The sequence below is a fragment of the Euprymna scolopes genome, chromosome 4 (assembly GCF_053919585.1).
Source record: "Euprymna scolopes isolate OS-2025 chromosome 4, ASM5391958v1, whole genome shotgun sequence".
In the NCBI taxonomy this organism is placed as follows: domain Eukaryota; kingdom Metazoa; phylum Mollusca; class Cephalopoda; order Sepiida; family Sepiolidae; genus Euprymna; species Euprymna scolopes.
This window is the reverse complement of record NC_136485.1, coordinates 97,515,086-97,534,701: the sequence shown is the minus strand read 5'-3', so window position 1 is coordinate 97,534,701 and position 19,616 is coordinate 97,515,086. Positions and strand designations below refer to the sequence as shown.

Genomic DNA, 19,616 nt, shown 5'->3' with positions numbered 1-19,616 from the left:
TACTGGCAAAACAGTCATGCAAACACACACACACACACACACACACACACACACACACACACACACACATCTTCATTGCTATTCCATTTACACACATGTAAACTCACTCGGCAACAAAATAAACGTGTGTACTTAATTTCTTCTCACAGATAAAACACCTTTTATTTTTTGCTGTATAGGAGATTATACCAAAAGAGCATCAATTCTTTTTTTTATATAACCAGTTCAAAACGACGATTGCTATTTCTTTTATAAACTTTATGCAACGGATGTAAATATTTCAACCATGATTGACACAAATCAAAACAATCCGATGTATTCAATTGTGTGTTTCATTTTCTTACCATCTCTTTCTCATCGGCCCATTGTTTAAACAGAATAACGTATTTTTTTTCCTTCTAATTTTTACATCAAGTGATATCATTTCTTTTTTTTTTTTTTTTTGTCCAAAACGAGATTTCTTCTAATATGCAAAACGTTGTTGGATTTTTTGTACCAATAATAGTGCATCCCCCCTGTTTACCTTTATTATATTTTTATTCTGGTTCTTGTATTTGATTTTCTGTATTTTGTATCTTATGATTCTTAGTTTCAAATATTTTGGGTTTGTACAAAACTCCCTTTAATTTGAAGAAAAGGGAAATGCTAGCTCCTTGATGACGTCACGAGCCTAGCGCGAAATTAGGCCTCTTTTGAAATTCCGGCGACGAGGATATTGGACGTCGTTTCATTGCCCGGCACTGAAAATGGAATTTTGACAAGCCTCCTTCAAAGAAGAAAACCCAGAAAGAATACCCCGGACACACGACAAGGCATACTTCTGAAGACTATTTATGTGGCTACGGTCTGCACGTAATTGGAAGGAGTATAATTTTTTAAAAGGACTTTAAATCGAGAAAAAAGGAAAAAGGCACGTGTCTGACTGGGTTTCAATTTGTGAGTACGTTTTTTGTTTGTTTTTTTTACATAGGCATCACCACATTATCAAGGCCAAGAGGCCACTCAAGGATAAGGGTTAAAGAGTGTACAGTAGAAATTGGACAATATAGTAATCATTAGTAATGAAAATTTGGTAAATTTGATAACTTATATGGAACGGCTCATCAAGAACTTATTTACGTTAGACTTGAAGACAACCATATTGTAGTCAGCCGGAAAGCAGGAAAACGGAAGACAATTCCACAGGCGTGCAGTTCTAAGAAAGAAGCTTTGTTCATGGAATCTACGTTTAGGTTTAGACACAGATAAAGAGTGGGGGGAATTATTGATAGTGTTTTCAGCTAGACGAGTGTTTTTTGTGAAAGTTTGGCGAGGGGGAACCATAGATTGAAGCTCAGTCGAACACTTTCCATAAAAATAACGATACATCAGAGACAAACTCGCAACATTTCTTCTGTGAGATAGAGGTTGCAAGGAAGAGAAAAGGACATCTCCTACGAGGCTACGAAGTCTATTTTGAACTCTATCAAGGCAGGCCAAGTCCTTTCTAGCAGCTCCTGCCCAGATGTGGCAACAGTATTCTATCCTTGGACGTACCTGGCTCTTATATAGATAGAGAATAGCATCAGCAGTGAGATATCTACCGGATCGATAGAAAGATCCCACCATTTTTCCTGCGGCCTTAGCAACAGATTTGATGTACATATTCCATTTAAGATCAGGAGTAATGGTCAAGCCAAGAAGCTTGTCAAAACTTGAGGCCTCCTGAAGATGAGAGCCATTCATTTCAATTGATGCCAGATGTGGATCAGAATGTTGATGATGTAAAGAGAGAAGCTTGGTTTTAGATGCATTAAAAGTAACCAGCCACTCCTTACCCCATTGTACTACGTGCTCAAGATCAGAGGAGAGAGAATTGGAGAGAACTTGGTCGTTTACTGTCTTAGATGTGCTACCATAAATGGTAGTGTCGTCAGCATAAATGTCTACAAATGATGTAAGGATGTGATTTTGAAGATCATTAATGTAGATCAGGAAAAGAGTTGGGCCCAAGATGGACCCCTGAGGGACACTGGCATTAATACTGTGAGCTTCTGATTTTTGCCCCTCAACTACTACTCTTATGAACCTATCTGAAAGAAATAATTTAATAATTGAGAAGACATTTCCAGCAATACCATAGCTAGAGATCTTATGAAGTAAACCTTTATGCCATACCCTATCAAAGGCTTTAGATATGTTAAGAGCAATTGCCCTAGAAAGGTTGCCTCCGTCGAGAGATTTGCTAATCCTATGAGATATAACTGTAAGCACATCTGCTGTAGATCTAGCAGAACGGAAACCATATTGAGTGTCACTAAGAAGGTTATTTTTGTTGAGATGGTTGATTACTTCTGTATTTAACACATTCTTAACACGTTCTTAAAATTTATTACATATGAGAGAGCGATTAGGAACTACTTTTTTAATTATATTGTATTCGTTCATGGATACGGCATCTTCATTATAAGAACCAGAGTTATTTTTTTTCATTATATGTTACCTTGGTGTTCTTTGAATTTAATGCCTGCAAAGGGAAAAATTTGCAACTAACTTTATTGTAAATAAAATCTCTTCGTTTTGAAACGAGACCTTTATATTTTATTCTTTACCCCCTCCCCCTTTTTTCATTTCATGCTGTTATTTTTTTCCAAGCCGTTATTTTTGCATCAAATTTATCTGAAAGAGGATAATTTTCCGATATTTTGCAAATTTTTGTCCTTTTATGTAAAAGTAGTTTGGAAAATTTCTGCTTTTATTTGAAAGTACTTTGCAAATTTTTTCCCCTATTAAATACATTTAGCAAATTTTTCGTTCCCTTATTTAGGACACTTTGAAAATTAAGTGTACCTTTTTCTAATTGAGATACAATTTAATTCTATTTCTTTCAAGTTAGGATTAAATTTAACCTCTTGAAATCTTTCTGTTACCTCCGCTGCCTGACACTATCAACTTGTCTCTTAGAATCGTTCGACAACTGTGAATTTCTTCCGTTATTTAAAGGCATTTTCCAAAGTTTTTTCCCCCTTTATTTAAAAGCATTTTGCAAATTTGTTTTCCCTTATTTAGAAGCATTTTGTAAGTTTATTGCTTTTATTTGAAAGCATTTTGTAAGTTTTCTTCCGTTATTTAAAGGCATTTAGCAAATTCATGTCCCGTATTTCAGAGTACTTTTCAAATTAAATATATCCTTCCTATTTCGAGAAATGTGTTTAATTCTCTTTCTGTTTCTTCCTCGTTCCCAACGCCTGTATTTAGAAACGGTCTGTATAGATATTTTAACTACTAAATTCCTTTCCCTTCTTCCTTCCCACATTGTTAACTTGTAACTTAGTGTGTCTGCCAACGCTCCCCTAAAACATTCGATGACTACTATGTCCTGAGTTTAGAAAACGTGTAATGTAATTTTGTATGTTTTGAATATTCGACATTCGCCTCACTAAAAGTTCCCGAATTTAACATAATACATCTGTACAGAGATTGGAACATTATATTTAGTTTATTCCTGAATTTAGCATTTTTATGTACGTCTAGTGTCTTTATTTATATCTGTCTAATATATTTTACATACGCCTAGTGTAGCGCACAATTTTTCATGTATATTTTTCTTATTAAAAGAGATTAAGCGATACATATATACTTTCCATTTTCTCCCCCTTTAGAATTGAAGTTGTGGCTTTCGTAACCCTCTTTCGGAATATAATTTACATTTTACTTGCATTAGTTGAATTTCCACGGGTATTGCGATTTACATTGGGAGAAACTATAGCATTTTTTGTCCATAGTCAGCGAATAAGAGAGCCTGCTAGACTGAGGTAATTTTATTTTTCGTCCTAATCCAGCATGTTCGATATTTTTTGGAAGCTGGATTTTACCCACTTTAAGAAACGACTTTTATCTAACAATACCCTCGTGGGGAGCCTAGTAAAAAGAGACACTGTGTCCGAAAGCGGTGTTAGTTATATGTTCATATTTTTCCCCAATATATATATAAAAAGAAAGGGAATCAGTATATACCCTACTGTTTTGATTTGTAATGAACATGTGCATTCTCTCACGTATACTAAATGTCTCTGGGTTGTGAATTAACCAAACGATAGTATCACATATATTGTATTATGTGTTGAAGTCTACTTTACCTAAAACTTGTTGAATTCGCATGTGTGCGGTTACTTTCGTATTTTATTGTAAAAAAGGATTTCTCATACGTTGAAAATATTTATAATTTTCTATTGCGAGTTTATACTCATTTGCTTACCGGACTGTGTTATACTAAGAGTTTGTGAAAAAACAAGTTCCCTTTTCTTCGCCTTAGCCCATATTTGCATTTGGTTATTTGGTTCATTCGAAGATACACATGTGACATTAGTGGCATGTACCCTCCCCCGACGTAGTTGTATATTTAAACTCTCTTCCCACTCTTTTCCTAGGTTACATTTCAGTGAGGATATTGCTATAAAAGTGTTAAATGTTATTCATTTTCCAGTCAATTAACTTCTATATAGAAGTTTGAATTTTAAATCCACTTAATTTTACTTTTGAGTCATAGTGACCATTTTATTTGTAACTGGGGATTGTATCCCTTGATATTTTCACGGCTCAATAGTCTGTATTGGTCTTGTTTTGTTTGTTTGAGGAAGGAATTTTATGCATATACCTTTGTAACCTTTGTGTGTGCATTTTTTGTGTATAATATTTGAACGCCTATTTTTTGTATTTGTTTGGATTTGGTCCATATTTTTGAAGAAACAAACGCTGCATGATGTTGGTCACTCGTTCTTCCGGATTCTTTGTAAGGAAAGGAAAGTTTTATTTAGGGAAGATTATTGTCGTCTTAGATTTATTGCGGTTGCAGACGGAATTATCTAAACCTTACTTTATGACAATGAAGGTCGATGTTGATGAATGGTTATCATTGATAGATAATATAACTGAATTGTTGGGTGATCGTTCCTTGCGTGAGGACGTGGACTGTTTGCTAGTAGAGCAGATGCTGTTAATGTTGTAGTGTTCTCGTCCCAGGTTTGATTCATTCTCTCGAGGTTGGCAGATGGTGTGGAGTGTGATTCCTTGTGCTACCCTGTGATATTCGAAACCCCTAGGGAGATGCTTGGCGAGTTACCAACTACTAAGCCCAAATGTCCAGACTCTGAAGACGGTTTGCTAAGTGCTGGCAAGTTTGGCTTGGAAAATACTGCATCACAGTCTAAAAACAGTGTTGCAAATGTCACTTCAGAGGATCTGTGTAGTCAGGCACTGAAGTTTGATTTTTCTGGCGGGCAGTTTGCCAGTGATATTTTTAAGAAAAATATTGTATTGGGAGTGAGCTTCCCAGGTGTCATGAATGATACCACTCATGTCCACAACTTGTTAAGCGTGGGCATGAATATTGAGAAATTCATGGAACGATTTCCATGGAATGTGGAATTGTTTTACCTACTAACAATGTGAGTTCGAAAACTTGCATATGTAGTTATTCCCCGCAACTTTGTCAGAATAATGAGGAACTTAATCATGATGGTGAGATATTACTCCGGTCATGTAGTTCTGACAATGGTCAGTGGTTAAAGGACAGTGGTTGAAGGACATCCTGTGTGAAAGTGCAAGTTTTGTACACTTCTTTAAGTGCTAATGTTAGCACTGGGAGAGAAATTCTCCATCAAGGGTATAGGGCAGAAAGCACTATATTCACCTGTGAGCGTGTAAAAACCAAGAGGAGAATGGTTTTTGAAGAGTTACGTGCACTCAAGTTGGACTGGGGCGTCCAGATTCAGGTTGAGTGTAACTCGACAAAGAATCTCATAATGGATCCTGTCGAATTTGCTGACTACATGGTGTGTAGTTCAGCTTCTCTGAGTTCCTACGAGAATGTAGGATATGTTGTGCAGATTTCACTTGCATAACCTTCATTCTATGAAGTTGCTCCTTTAAGTAGAACGTTTCCTGTTTTGGAGTCACATGCAGGTGTTATCGTGTTTAAATGTTTTTTGAAGACCTGCATTGACGTAGCTTCCTGCAGTATTGCAAGAGCTATCGAAGTCAAGATCGATTTGTCCTAGAGTGTTTCTGAGGCGCTCAGGACCATCTTATACTTAGAAGTGAGTTTTCTGATGCTGAGATGTTTTATACAGTTTCAATGCTGAATACAAGAAGATTGGATCTCTCCTTGATAGGGGTCTTCCATAAGTATTACATCTCCAGCTACCTGGGTGTCTATACTCAACTTTGTTTGTTAGGCTATATGTATATAGCTATACAAAAGTTTAAAACTGTAATTGCCTTGCATAATTTGTACAGGATTTGGGTTTCATTTTTTATGTCACTCCACCAAGTTGGAGAACTTATCAAAGTATAGGGTTGATTGGATTTGTCCCTCTTGTAGCACTTTGTTTATCTCACTGGGTGCTTGTGGTTACAAGGGAGCTGAGATATTTTGGTGTTCGCCAGAGATAATATAAAGATGAGGAGGTTAGATGGTAAGTGAACTTCTCAAGCCTTTATACTCTTTTATATGCAAATAGTTAATTATCTGGTGGAATGTTCTCTGTTCAAACTTCTGTTGCAACCTTGCATCTGATCATTAGTTTTAAATTTATGAATCTGGTTAGGTACTCCTCTGTTCAAACCTAAAACATGAATGTTTTCATGTGAATTTTTATAGAATAAGCTTATGTGAATTTTTCTGCTTTTTTGTTCTGATATGTGTTTCCTGGAGTTCTTCTGACCATACATTGTGTGGTATATGTATATATATATATATAAAGAAAAAATGTGTATTATAATATTTACAGGTGTCATCCAACTGTAGGTTGACTGCCATTTTCTGTTGGGGGAGAATGTTGGAATTTTTTTGTACCAATAATAATGCATCCCCCCTGTTTACTTTTATTATATTTTTATTCTGGTTCTTGTATTTGATTTTCTGTATTTCGTACCTTATCTTAGTTTTGTATATTTTGGGTTTATACGAAACTCCCTTTAATTTGAAGAAAAGGGAAATGCTAGCTCCTTGATGACGTCATGAGCCCAGCGCGAAATTCGGCCTCTTTTGAAATTCCAGCGACAAGGATATTGGACGTCGTTTCATTGCCTGGCGCTGAAAATGGAATTTTGACAAGCCTTCTTCAAAGAAGAAGGCCCGGAAAGAATACCCCGGACACACGACAAGGCATACTTCTGAAGACTATTTATGTGGCTACGGTCTGCATGTAATTGGAAGGAGTATAATTTTTTAAAAGGACTTTAAATCGAGAAAAAAGGAAAAAGGCACGTGTCTGACTGGGTTTCAATTTGTGAGTACGTTCTTAAAATTTATTACATATGAGAGAGCGATTAGGAACTACTTTTTGAATTATATTGTATTCGTTCATGGATACGACATCTTCATTATAAGAACCAGCGTTATTTTTTTTCATTATATGTCACCTTGGCGTTCTTTGAATTTAATGCGCGCAAAGGGAAAAATTTGCAACTAACTTTATTGTAAATGAAATCTCTTCTTCGTTTTTAAACAAGACCCTTATTTTATTCTTTACCCCCTCCCCCTTTTTATTTCATGCTCTTATTTTTTCCAGGTCGTTATTTTCGCATCAAATTTATCTGAAAGAGGAAAATTTATCTTCTTTCAGATAAATTTGATGCGAAAATAACGGCATAAATAAAAAAATAAAAATAAAATAAGGGTCTTGCTTCAAAACGAAGAAGAGACATTCTTTTTTCTTAACTATTTTCAACATATAAAGTTTTACATATGTGTGTGTATATATTTCTTTTCTTCATAAAAGGTTGTGCGTGTGTATGTGTGTATTTTTTCTTTTTTTTTCAGACATTTCTTTTTTTTTTCTCTTGACACGAAATCTCCATTCCATTTGAAGGGCCCGCTCTCCACGTTGTATTTGATACCGCATCGACAATGCGAATTGGTCAACGGCCACCAAAAAGAGATATGTTGTATAGGAAATTATATTAAAATGTGTCATGACTTACACGTTGGGTCTCATATTTTGTTAATGATATTTTTGTATTAAAACGTATTAATCATATGTATATTTGTTTAATCGGGAAGATATGATATTGACATGTAAACTGAGTCATGTTGTATCAGAGTTATCACACAGATATATTTTACAGTTCATATATAAGATGAATAATATATGCTTCATACCTTTTTTCTTGAAGAGTTCTTGCAGAGTTCTGTGACACAACCATGAAACGACCAGCACAATCCAATTGAGACATTTGTTCTTTCTTTTCGTGAAAACCACAAGAACAACATTGTATATTTTTATAATATAAATTTATTTCAGTTGTCTCAAATGGTTTCACAGGGTTTGCATTTCTTCTACATGTTTCTTCTTCCCAGCTGCTTCCTGGCCATCAAGTATGTCTATTCACCTGAGTGACTAGACTACAACTCTCTTGTCTGTTCACTCTGGTGATAAAATCCCAACTGCCGACTCTAAACTTCCCAACCTTTGACCTCAGTTTCATTACATCTGTAGAATAATCAAAAGAACTGTGTTAGTCAATAATACACAACAACAACAATAATAATAATAGCAGCAACACTTACCAAGAGTCCAGCTTACGCACAAGATAGACACCAGATTGAGCTGGACTGAGGGCTTGTATTTATGTACAAGCATATCCAATCAGGTGATTCAGCCAATCACAATCCAAAGAATAGACTGGCCCATGTGTGCACAATGGAATCTCCCATTGTGCCATAAATAGTTCTCCTCTTTCATGAGAAGTAACTTTAGTCTTTGTCAAGTTATCCACAACTTGAACGCTGACCGAAAGTCCACTACACAATCCAACATGGCGCTACGAACAGGATTCGAGACAGAAGATTGGGAAGACTATTTCCTCAAAGCAGGCATTGCTGCCGATTCCGCCAAGAGCTACGCTGCAACTTTTGTGAAGGAAAAACTGAGGAAAGAAAACCTTCAAGTAATGGATCGAGCCATGCTAAGAGAATTGGGAATCACAACAATGGGAGAAGCTCTGTCTATCCTTCGACAAGCCAAGGAGCCCGCTACCCAGACCGCCTATGCTACGGCACCAGCTGCCAGGCCTCCCCAACTTCATCTCGAAATAACCCCTCAACAATTCAGAAAATTTTGGATTGACTGGGAAGTATTCACCAGAATAACGGACATGCCAACTTCTCAGGCCAATACCCAGTTATACAGTTGCGCTGATGAATCCGTTCAAAACGCAATCATAAATATGTACCCTAAGTTCTTCACCACCAACCCAGACAAGCTGCTAGAGATGACAGAAGCATTGGTAACTCAAAAATCAAATCCCATGGTCCATCGGATGACATTTGCATCTATATCACAGCATGAAGATGAACCCATCCAACAATACCTTGTTCGTCTTAGGTCCACGGCCATAGACTGTAATTTCTCATGCCCCAACTGCGATCACGACCTGTCCGACATTTACATCAAGGACCAATTTATCAAAGGGATATCGAATGATACGCTTCAGACTGATCTACTGGCAAAAGCCGGGTTGCTAAAAACTCTCAACCAAAATATTTGTCATGCTGAGGCATTTGAGTCTGCACTACGGGACCAAACCGCAATGACTGATACCTCAGACATAGCTACAGTCCGGATGTCAGTGTATCGCAAAAAAAAAAAAAAAAAAAAGTGCTGTACGGACTAGCAGAGGCAATATTCGCACTAGCTCTACTGCTACTCACAACGATAACATTGCTGATAAAGAACCCCGTCAAACCTGCATAGGTTGCGGTAGTCACCAACACGGTACTCCAAGGACAAGTGCCCGCCATTTAACATGTCTGGCATGGAATCAAATGTGCAACACTTGTGGGAAACTTAACCATTTCTCAGCAGTGTGCCGGACAAAGAAATATCACCCGGCAGTGATGAAAAGTCTTGAAGACCAAGAAGCTCCCATGAATACACTCATGGCCCATATCACATTCGATCAAATGAGGGGCACCATTATGACTACAGAAGGTGATCTGTTAACTGAAATAAATGCATCAGTAATCCCATTCTCACCAAAACCAGATCCCAGACAAGCTGTCAATATCCCTAGGAGTCGTAGTACAACGCTAAAGGTTTTTCCCGACAATGGTGCCGCCATTTGTCTTGGGGGACCAAAGCATTTAATCAAAATGGGCCTCACAGAGATTAGTCTTGTCCAATCAAGAAAGATCATACGAACAGTTGGAGGTTTCACACTCATGTGTCAGGGTTGGCTACCAGTTGAGTTTGTGGTCAGAGGGAAAACAACTAAACAAGCCCTCTACATATGCAAGGGCATACAACGGCTTTATCTCAGCAGAGCAGCCTGCATCGATGTGGGAATATTGCACAAACATTTTCCAAACCCTTTAGCAGACGTACATGAAGAGGTAGACACCGAGTCTAAAAAGTGTGTAGATCAATTGCCAAATCGCCCCAAAAACCTCCCTTTTCTCACAACAGAAGATAACATAGGCAAACTTAAGAGCTGGCTCCTAGAAAAGTTTGCCAAAACGACATTCAACAAAGATGGGATATTTCCAGCCATGTCAGGCCCAGCTGCCCACATTCACCTCAAAGAGGGAGCAATCCCTAAAGCCAGGCATAACCCAATTCCTGTACCCTTCCACTTCAAGGAACCAGTAAGACAAGCCCTTTGGAAGGATGTAGAAAAAGGTATCATAGCTCCAGTACCCGTGGGTATGCCTACTGATTGGTGCAGTACTATGGTAATAACTGCCAAAAAGAATGGTAATCCACGGAGAACAATAGATTACCAACACCTTAACTCTCAATGCAAGCGAGAAACCCACCATACTGGGTCGCCATTCCAGTTGGCACTGCAAGTGCCACCTAGAACAAAGAAAACAGTCCTAGACGCTGTTGATGGATACCACTCGATTCTCTTAGACAAAGAATCTCAACCATTAACCACCTTCATAACTGAGTGGGGAAGATACATGTATCTTAGGATGCCTCAAGGATATGTCGCATCTGGGGATGCTTACACTCGCAGATATGATGAGATAATAAAAGATATCCCACGCAAGGTGAAGATAGTAGACGATACCCTGCTATATGACTCTAGCATTGAGGGAGCTTTTTATCATACCTTCGATTTTCTGCTCCAATGTGCTAAGAATGGAATTGTGCTCAACACCGATAAATTCCAATTCTGTCAGGATGTCGTACAATTTGGAGGCCTCCAGATAACTTCTTCAGGAGTGACCCCTTCTGAGTCCATGATACAAGCGATACAGGATTTTCCAGTCCCAAGGACAATTAATGATGCCAGATCATGGTTTGGGCTTGTCAACCAAGTAGCCTGGGCATATTCACTGGGTCCAGTTATGGTGCCTTTTCGGGACCTCGTCAAACAAAACTCCAAATTTGCTTGGAATCAAAACCTTGAAGACGCATTCAAAGATTCCAAGCGAGTTATAATTCACCTAGTCCAGAAGGGGGTAGCAACATTTGACAAAGACAGAGCAACTTGCCTTGCTCCAGATTGGAGCAAAGAAGGAATGGGCTTCCTACTCCTACAAAAACATTGCCAATGTACCATGGAAAAAGCCCCAATCTGCTGTTCCAAAGGTTGGCATCTGATATATGCCGGCAGCAGATTTTGCACGGATGCTGAGCGCAGATACGCACCAATAGAGGGTGAGGCAGCAGCAATAGCATGGGCATTGGAGAAATGCCGTATGTTCGTCATGGGTTCTCCAAACATCATAGTGGTCACAGACCATGAACCTCTGAAGGGGATATTTGGCGATCGTGATCTGAGCAAGATCCAAAACCCCCGGCCCTTTAGACTAAAGGAAAAGACCCTGAGATACAGATTTACCATACAGCATTGCCCCGGGAAGTGGCACAGAGGCCCTGATGCAGTTTCCCGCCACCCAGTGGCGATGGTGCAAGCCCTCCTCGATGTATTTCCAACAAAACCCTCTCAAATGGATATACTGGAGTCAAACAACATAAGCAACATAACAGAGTCAACAGCCTTAATAGCAACATTTGCAGACAGCAGTAATAGAGCCATGATATCACCAGACCTAATTCGGTCAGCAGGTCGTGGTGATCAACAATATAACAAATTAATAGACACAATACAGCAAGGCTTCCCAAAAACACGTAATCTCACTGCGCCCGAAATCCGTGAGTATTGGGAGGTGAGGCACCGCCTTAGCACTGACAATGATCTAGTATTGTTGGATCGAAGGATCGTCATCCCAAAAACACAACGAAAAAAGGTCCTACACTGCCTGCATTCTGCACACCAAGGAGTAGTCGGCATGAAAGCACGTGCCAACGAATCGGTGTACTGGCCAGGGATGGATGCATCAATCCGCAGTATTAGGGCGAATTGCATGGTATGCTCAACCATCGCACCTAGTCAACCAAGGGAGCCTATCATTCTAACACGATCCCCAGAGTGGCCATTCCAACAAATCGTCATGGATATTTTTTATATTGGAGATCACACATACCTTGCCTGCGCAGATAGGCTAACTGGTTGGCTAATTTTATACCGCCTAGAATCAGGTTACACTACTACAACCAAATTGATGTCCATATGCCGACAACTGTTCCAAACATATGGTGCCCCAGAAGAACTCAGCACCGATGGCGGCCCACCTTTCACTTCCAGCACGTTCCAAGAATTTCTGAAAACATGGTGTGTTAGGCACAGATTATCTTCTGTTGCGTATCCCCAATCCAATGGCAGGGCAGAGCTCGCAGTAAAAACTGCAAAGAGGATTGTGAAAAGAAACACAGGCCCCCACGGTTCCTTGGACAATGACAGTGTTGCCCGGGCCATCTTGCAGTATCGGAATACCCCAATCCAAAGCATTGGCCTATCACCGGCTCAATTATTACTTCACCGTCGACTACGTGACTCCATCCCTTCACAGCCAATCCTCTACAAGCCTCATCCTGAATGGGTGTCAGCAGCACAACATCGCGAGGAAATGCTCCACCACCGCAATGCAAAAATAGTAGAAAGATACAATAAATATACCCACAACCTTCCACCGTTACAAGCTGGTGACACTGTAGCCATCCAAAATCCAGTCAATCGCAGATGGAACACAACGGGCAAAATCATCAGTTCCCTACCAGATCGACAATACCGAATCAGGGTTAACGGATCCAGAAGGATCACACTTAGGAACCGCCGTTTCCTCAGAAAATGCGAACTTAAGCCTGCACCAACCCCAATACCAAGTGCAGCACTAGGACCAACAATTCCCTCAAGCGATACTACATTCTTGCATCTCCCACTATCTCCCTGTAATAGCACATACACAGCAACCAAACCCCAACAACAAACCACACATATATCCCCACGCTTTCGATCAAGGATTCCCCGAGCTCTTTCTAGGTTACTACCACACAACAAACTAGGCCTAAAAGAGAGATACACCTCTCACACAACCCAGCCTACTCGTGGGGGGGGGGAAGAGGGGAGATGTAGAATGATCAAAAGAACTGTGTTAGTCAATAATACACAACAACAACAATAATAATAATAATAGCAGCAACAGTTACCAAGAGTCCAGCTTACGCACAAGATAGACACCAGATTGAGCTGGACTGAGGGCTTGTATTTATGTACAAGCATATCCAATCAGGTGATTCAGCCAATCACAATCCAAAGAATAGACTGGCCCATGTGTGCACAATGGAATCTCCCATTGTGCCATAAATAGTTCTCCTCTTTCATGAGAAGTAACTTTAGTCTTTGTCAAGTTATCCACAGCTTGAACGCTGACCGAAAGTCCACTACACAATCCAACAACATCATCATTCAAAAGCACACGTATCCCTTATGTGTGACCTTTCTACGTCTACCTGCCCAAGGTTATTTTGTTTATATTTAACCTAGCTAAATTATATAAACATCTCAGCTAAAATCTATTGCTAAACTTAATTCTATAAACAATAAATAACTCCCAATATAAACTATTTTAAGAATATCATTGAATAGATAGATAGACAGATCGATAATAACTAATTAACTTTTAACAATGTTAATTAGCCAACATTTTCACCTAGAACGTTCTTGGACCCTTTGTACTGATTGATAGTAAACACTTTATTTTGCATTGTCTTAACAAGTTATCAATAAAAATTATTTGACTTTGGCATTGTTTCATTTCATAATATGCCATATCTCTGCAGAGATATTTTCAGAATATCTGTTCTTGCTTTATTGTGTGTATATGTGCTTTTCATTCAATTTAATATCTCATTTATTTTTAGTAAGTTTTTAACCATATAGATAATGCAGTCTGAATATAATTTTTTAGAGTTACAAATGTAAATACTTAAATAAACAAATCCTTTTGTAGTCTCTTACCATTGATATGGCAAACATGAATATGCAAAAAAAAAAAATAAAATAAAATACAAGCATATAGTAAGTCGGCCATATTTAGAAAGAGGAAAGAAATCAATATATGTAAAAACAATTTACAGATACAGAAAATATTTTTAAAATGTTGATGACAAGTTATTTCGGCTTTTACTTTGAAAGTGTGAAACTAATGTTTTCCCAATGATCAGATTTTTCTTGATGGGCAGGAAGACATAATGGAATCGCTTATGAAAGTAAAACTTGTTACAATATTGCTACAAATCATTAATCTGGTGAGTCTTCATAAAGATTCTGGTATTATAAATTTTTTTGCCAGGAAACAATATAGGTAACACAGATATGAAAACCTGCTAACACAACCCACATTTTATTTATATGAAGAAGCTTCTAGAATATCTCTTCATCTATTAGAGATATTCCACGATTCCATTTAATCGTTGAGAGATTTACCCACATTCTTCTTTTCACTTCTCTCTCACTTTATATCTTCAACACAATTTAACTCTTTTCCTCATTCGCTATTTTGTTAGTTTGTATTGCTATCATTCGATGACATTTTCTTCTGATGAGCAAATCGCTCAAATTGATCTTTCAGAGTTTTTACTATTTATCTCATTTATTTTTTCTTCATTTTCATTGATAAAACATGGTTCCTCTAAAATAGATCCGATCTTTTTGTTGTACCAAGAATCTGTTTATAAATGTTTGTGTAAACTTCGAAACAAATTAACCGGTCATTATAAATGTTTGAAAACAATTTCTCAGCAAACGTGAGTAACGTGGATATATTTCATTTATATTTATATTTAATTTATATTTATATTTAATTTATATTTCTATTCATATTTTATTTTTATATTTCAATTATTTTCATATTTCATGTATATTTATATTCCATTTATATTTAATTTATATTTATATTTTATTCATATTTTATTTATATTTATATTTAATTAATATTTTATTTATATTATTTATATTTTGTTTTTATTTATATTTTATTTATATTTATATATCACTTATATTTCATTTATATTTCATTTTATTTATATTGAAGTTTCATGCATATTTATATTTTATTTATATTTATATTTCATTTATATTTATATTTCATTCATATTTGTATATTTTTTAAATTTTTCATTTATTTATATCTATATTTTATTTACATTTATTATTCATATTTATATTTTATATTTATTTATATTCATTATTCATATTTATATTATATTTATATTTATATTTCATTTATATTTTATTTATATTTATATTTCATTTATATTTATATTTTATTTATATTTATATTTCATTTATATTTACATTTCATTTATATTTATATTTATCTATATTTATATTTCATTTATATATTATTTATATTTTTTCATTTATATCTATATTTTATTTATATTATTCACATTTATATTTTATATCTATTTATATTCATTATTTATATTTATATTATATTTATATTTCACTTATATTTATATTTCATTTATATTTATATTTGATTTATATTTGCATTTCATTTATATTTTATTTCATTCATATTTATATTTTATTTATATTTTTTATTTAATTTACATTATATTTATATTTATATTTCATTTACATTTTATTTATATTTATATTTCATTTATATTTATATATCACTTATATTTAAAATTCATTTATATTTTTATTTTATTTATATTGAAGTTTTATGCATATTTATATTTTATTTATATTTTTATTTCATTTATATTACATTTATATTTTTATTTAATTTATATATTTTACATTTATTTATACCTATATTTTATTTATATTTATTATTCATATTTATATTTATTTATATTCATTATTCATATGTATATTATATTTATATTTATATTTCATTTATATTTATATTTTATTTATATTTAATTTATATTTGTATTTTTTTTCATTTATTTATATCTATATTATATTTATATTATTCATATTTATATTTTATTTTTATTTATATTCATTATTCATATTTATATTATATTTATATCTTTATTTTATTTATATCTATATTTTGTTTATTTGTATTTCATTTATATTTTTATTTTATTTATATTTATATTTTATTCATATTTATATTTTGTTTATATTCTTATTTTATTCATATTTATATTTGTATTTTATTTATATTTTTTCATTTATATTCATATTTTATTTATATTTTGTTTCATTTATATTTTTATTTCATTTCACTTTATATTTATATTTCATTTATATATATTAATATTTATATTTCATTTATATTTATATTTCATTTATATTTATATTTTTATATTTTTATTTCATTTATATTTTTGTTTTATTTATATTTATATTCATATTTCCTTTATATTTATGTTTCATTTATTATCAGATTTATATTCATAAAAAGAATTTCATTTACATTTAATTTTTATTTATATCTTATTTATATTTCATTTATATTTATATTTCATTTATATATATGTTTTCTTTATATTCAGATGTCATTTCTATTAATCTTTCAGTAATATTTATAATACATTTATATTAGTATTTAATATATATTTATAATTAAATTTCATTCATATATATATTTCATTTATATTTGTATTCTATTTATAATTATATTGGATTTATATTTATATTTATGTATATTCTTTATTTTTGCATTGCTTTTATATTTATGTTTCATTGTTATTTATATTTCATTTACATTTATATATTTATATTAGATTACATTTTTATTTATATTTTATATTTAGATTACATTTTTATTTATATTTTTTATATTTATATTTCATTTATATTTATATTTTATTTATATTCATATTGATTTATCTTTATATTCATATTTCATTTATATTTATATTTCGTTTATATTTATGTTTTATTTATAATTAGATTACATTTTTATTTATATTTAATTTTTATTTAATTTATATTTCTTTTATATTTATATTTCATTTATATTATGTTTAATTTATATTCATAGTTATGTTTGATTATATTCATATTTCATTTATATTTGTTTTTCATTCATTATATTCCTTATAATTCTATTTTATTTTTATTTATATTGTATTATATTTATGCTTTATTTACGTTAAGATTACATTTATATTTATTTTCCATCCGAATTTATATTTTGTTTATATCAAGTTTTCATTTATATTTATATTTTTTGTATATTTCTGTTTAATCTATTATTAGATCATATTTATATTTCATTTATCTTTATATACTATTTATATTAATATTTCATTCGTTTTATATGCCATTATTCTTCATATTTCATTTATGTTTTATTTACATTTATATTTCATTTTTATTCATATTTCATTTACATTTTATTTATATTTAATTCATTTTTATTTATATATTTTATTTTCATTCATTTTATATTTTATTTATATTTATATTTCATTTATATTAATATTTTATTCATATTTATATTTAATTCATTTTTATTTACATATTTTTATTTTCATTCATATTTATGTTTTATTTATATTTAGATAGCATGTATATTTACATTTCATTTATATTGGAATGTCATTTAGATTTAGATTTCATTTATATTTATTTTTATGTTTAATTCATATTTAGATTACATTATGATTTATATTTCATGTATCTTGGTTTCATTTATGTTTAATATATATTCATATTTTATTTTTATTTATATTTCATTTATATTTAGATAACATTTATATTTCATTTTTTTATATTTCATTTATATACCTATTTCAATTATATTAATATATTCATGTATATTTTTATCATTTATATTTATATTTCATTTATATATTTTTTATTTATTTTTATATTACTTCTTCAGTTATAGTTATATTTCATTTATATTTATGCTTCGTTTAGATTTAGATTTCATTTTCTTTATAATTTATTTGTATTTATATTTCATTTGTATTAATATTTCATTTATTTATACTTTTATTTCATTTCTATTTCTATTTCATTCAGATATTTTTCATCTATATTTAGTTTATGCTTATATTTTATTTTTATTTATGTTTAATTTCTATTTAGATTACATTTATATTATATTTCATTTATATTTATTTTAATTTATATTTATATTTTATTTACATTCATATTTCATTCATATTCATATTTTATTTATATGTATATTTTATTTATATTTATATTTCATTTATATTAATATTTCAATTATATTTGTATTTCATTTATATATATATTTCATTTATATATATATATATATTTCATTTATATTTTTATTAATGCATATTTTCTTTTATTTATATTTATATTTCATTTATATTTATTTTCACCTTTTTATTAATATTTTATTTATATTTATATTTCATGTATAATTTCTATTTAGATTACATTCATATTTATATTTCATTTGCATTTATATTTTATTTATATTACATTTATATTCATATTTCATTTATATTTATATTTGTATTTCATTTATATTTATATTACATTTATATTCATATTTGTATTTCATTTATATTTATATTACATTTATATTCATATTTGTATTTCATTTATATTTATATTACATTTATATTCATATTTGTATTTCATTTATATTTATATTACATTTATATTCATATTCCATTTATACTTATATTTGATTTATATTTATATTTCATTTATATTCAGACAATCAAAGGTGGCAGACGAAACCGCCTTTCTGGAAGAAAAATATATGGATTCAGAATTTTCAATTTTTCATGAAATTTTGAACATAAGTAACAGATTAAAAATGAAATACACAGAATTAGTTTAATTTTTCTTTTTTTTTTTTTTTTTTGACGGGGGCAAAAAAGACAAAACCCGCTTTCCACTGAAAATAAATGACCTATAAAATGTATTCTTTAGTACTTACTTTTTATGTAGTATTATTTCTCCCACTCCTATCCTAAATAAAACATCAAATGCCGGGTAACCTTATATGTACGCTGGTGTGGCTGAAACTAATTCATGTCATGTCAAATTTTGTTTTCTAAATGTTTATTCATTCATTTTTTTACAGGTACATGGGTTACCTTTGGGGGTCAAGTCACAGATGAGGTAATTTTCATTTTTTTTTTTACCCATTTTTCCATTATCATTAGACAGAAATTATTATTCTTTCATAATTTACTCTGGTGCTACCAGATCAGGCTGCCCTGTGGCTTCCTGAGACGAAATGCACCTACATTGACGTTTTTTTGTTTTCTGATCTTTTTTGTAAAACTTTATTATGTTCTGCAAAACCAAAAACAAAA

The 19,616-nt window shown here is 32.3% G+C and overlaps 1 protein-coding gene across 2 annotated transcripts in view; it reads left to right on the top strand.

The window, feature by feature from the left end:
• LOC145269054 (voltage-gated potassium channel subunit beta-2-like) overlaps nt 1-19,616 on the top strand; it is a 1,304,007-nt gene that overhangs the window by 836,218 nt on the left and 448,173 nt on the right. For both annotated transcript variants that reach the window (XM_080124659.1, XM_080124661.1), the window contains one exon: nt 19,382-19,419. In XM_080124659.1, coding sequence (XP_079980785.1) covers nt 19,382-19,419 — 38 coding nt within the window. The remainder of the gene's footprint in view (nt 1-19,381; nt 19,420-19,616) is intronic.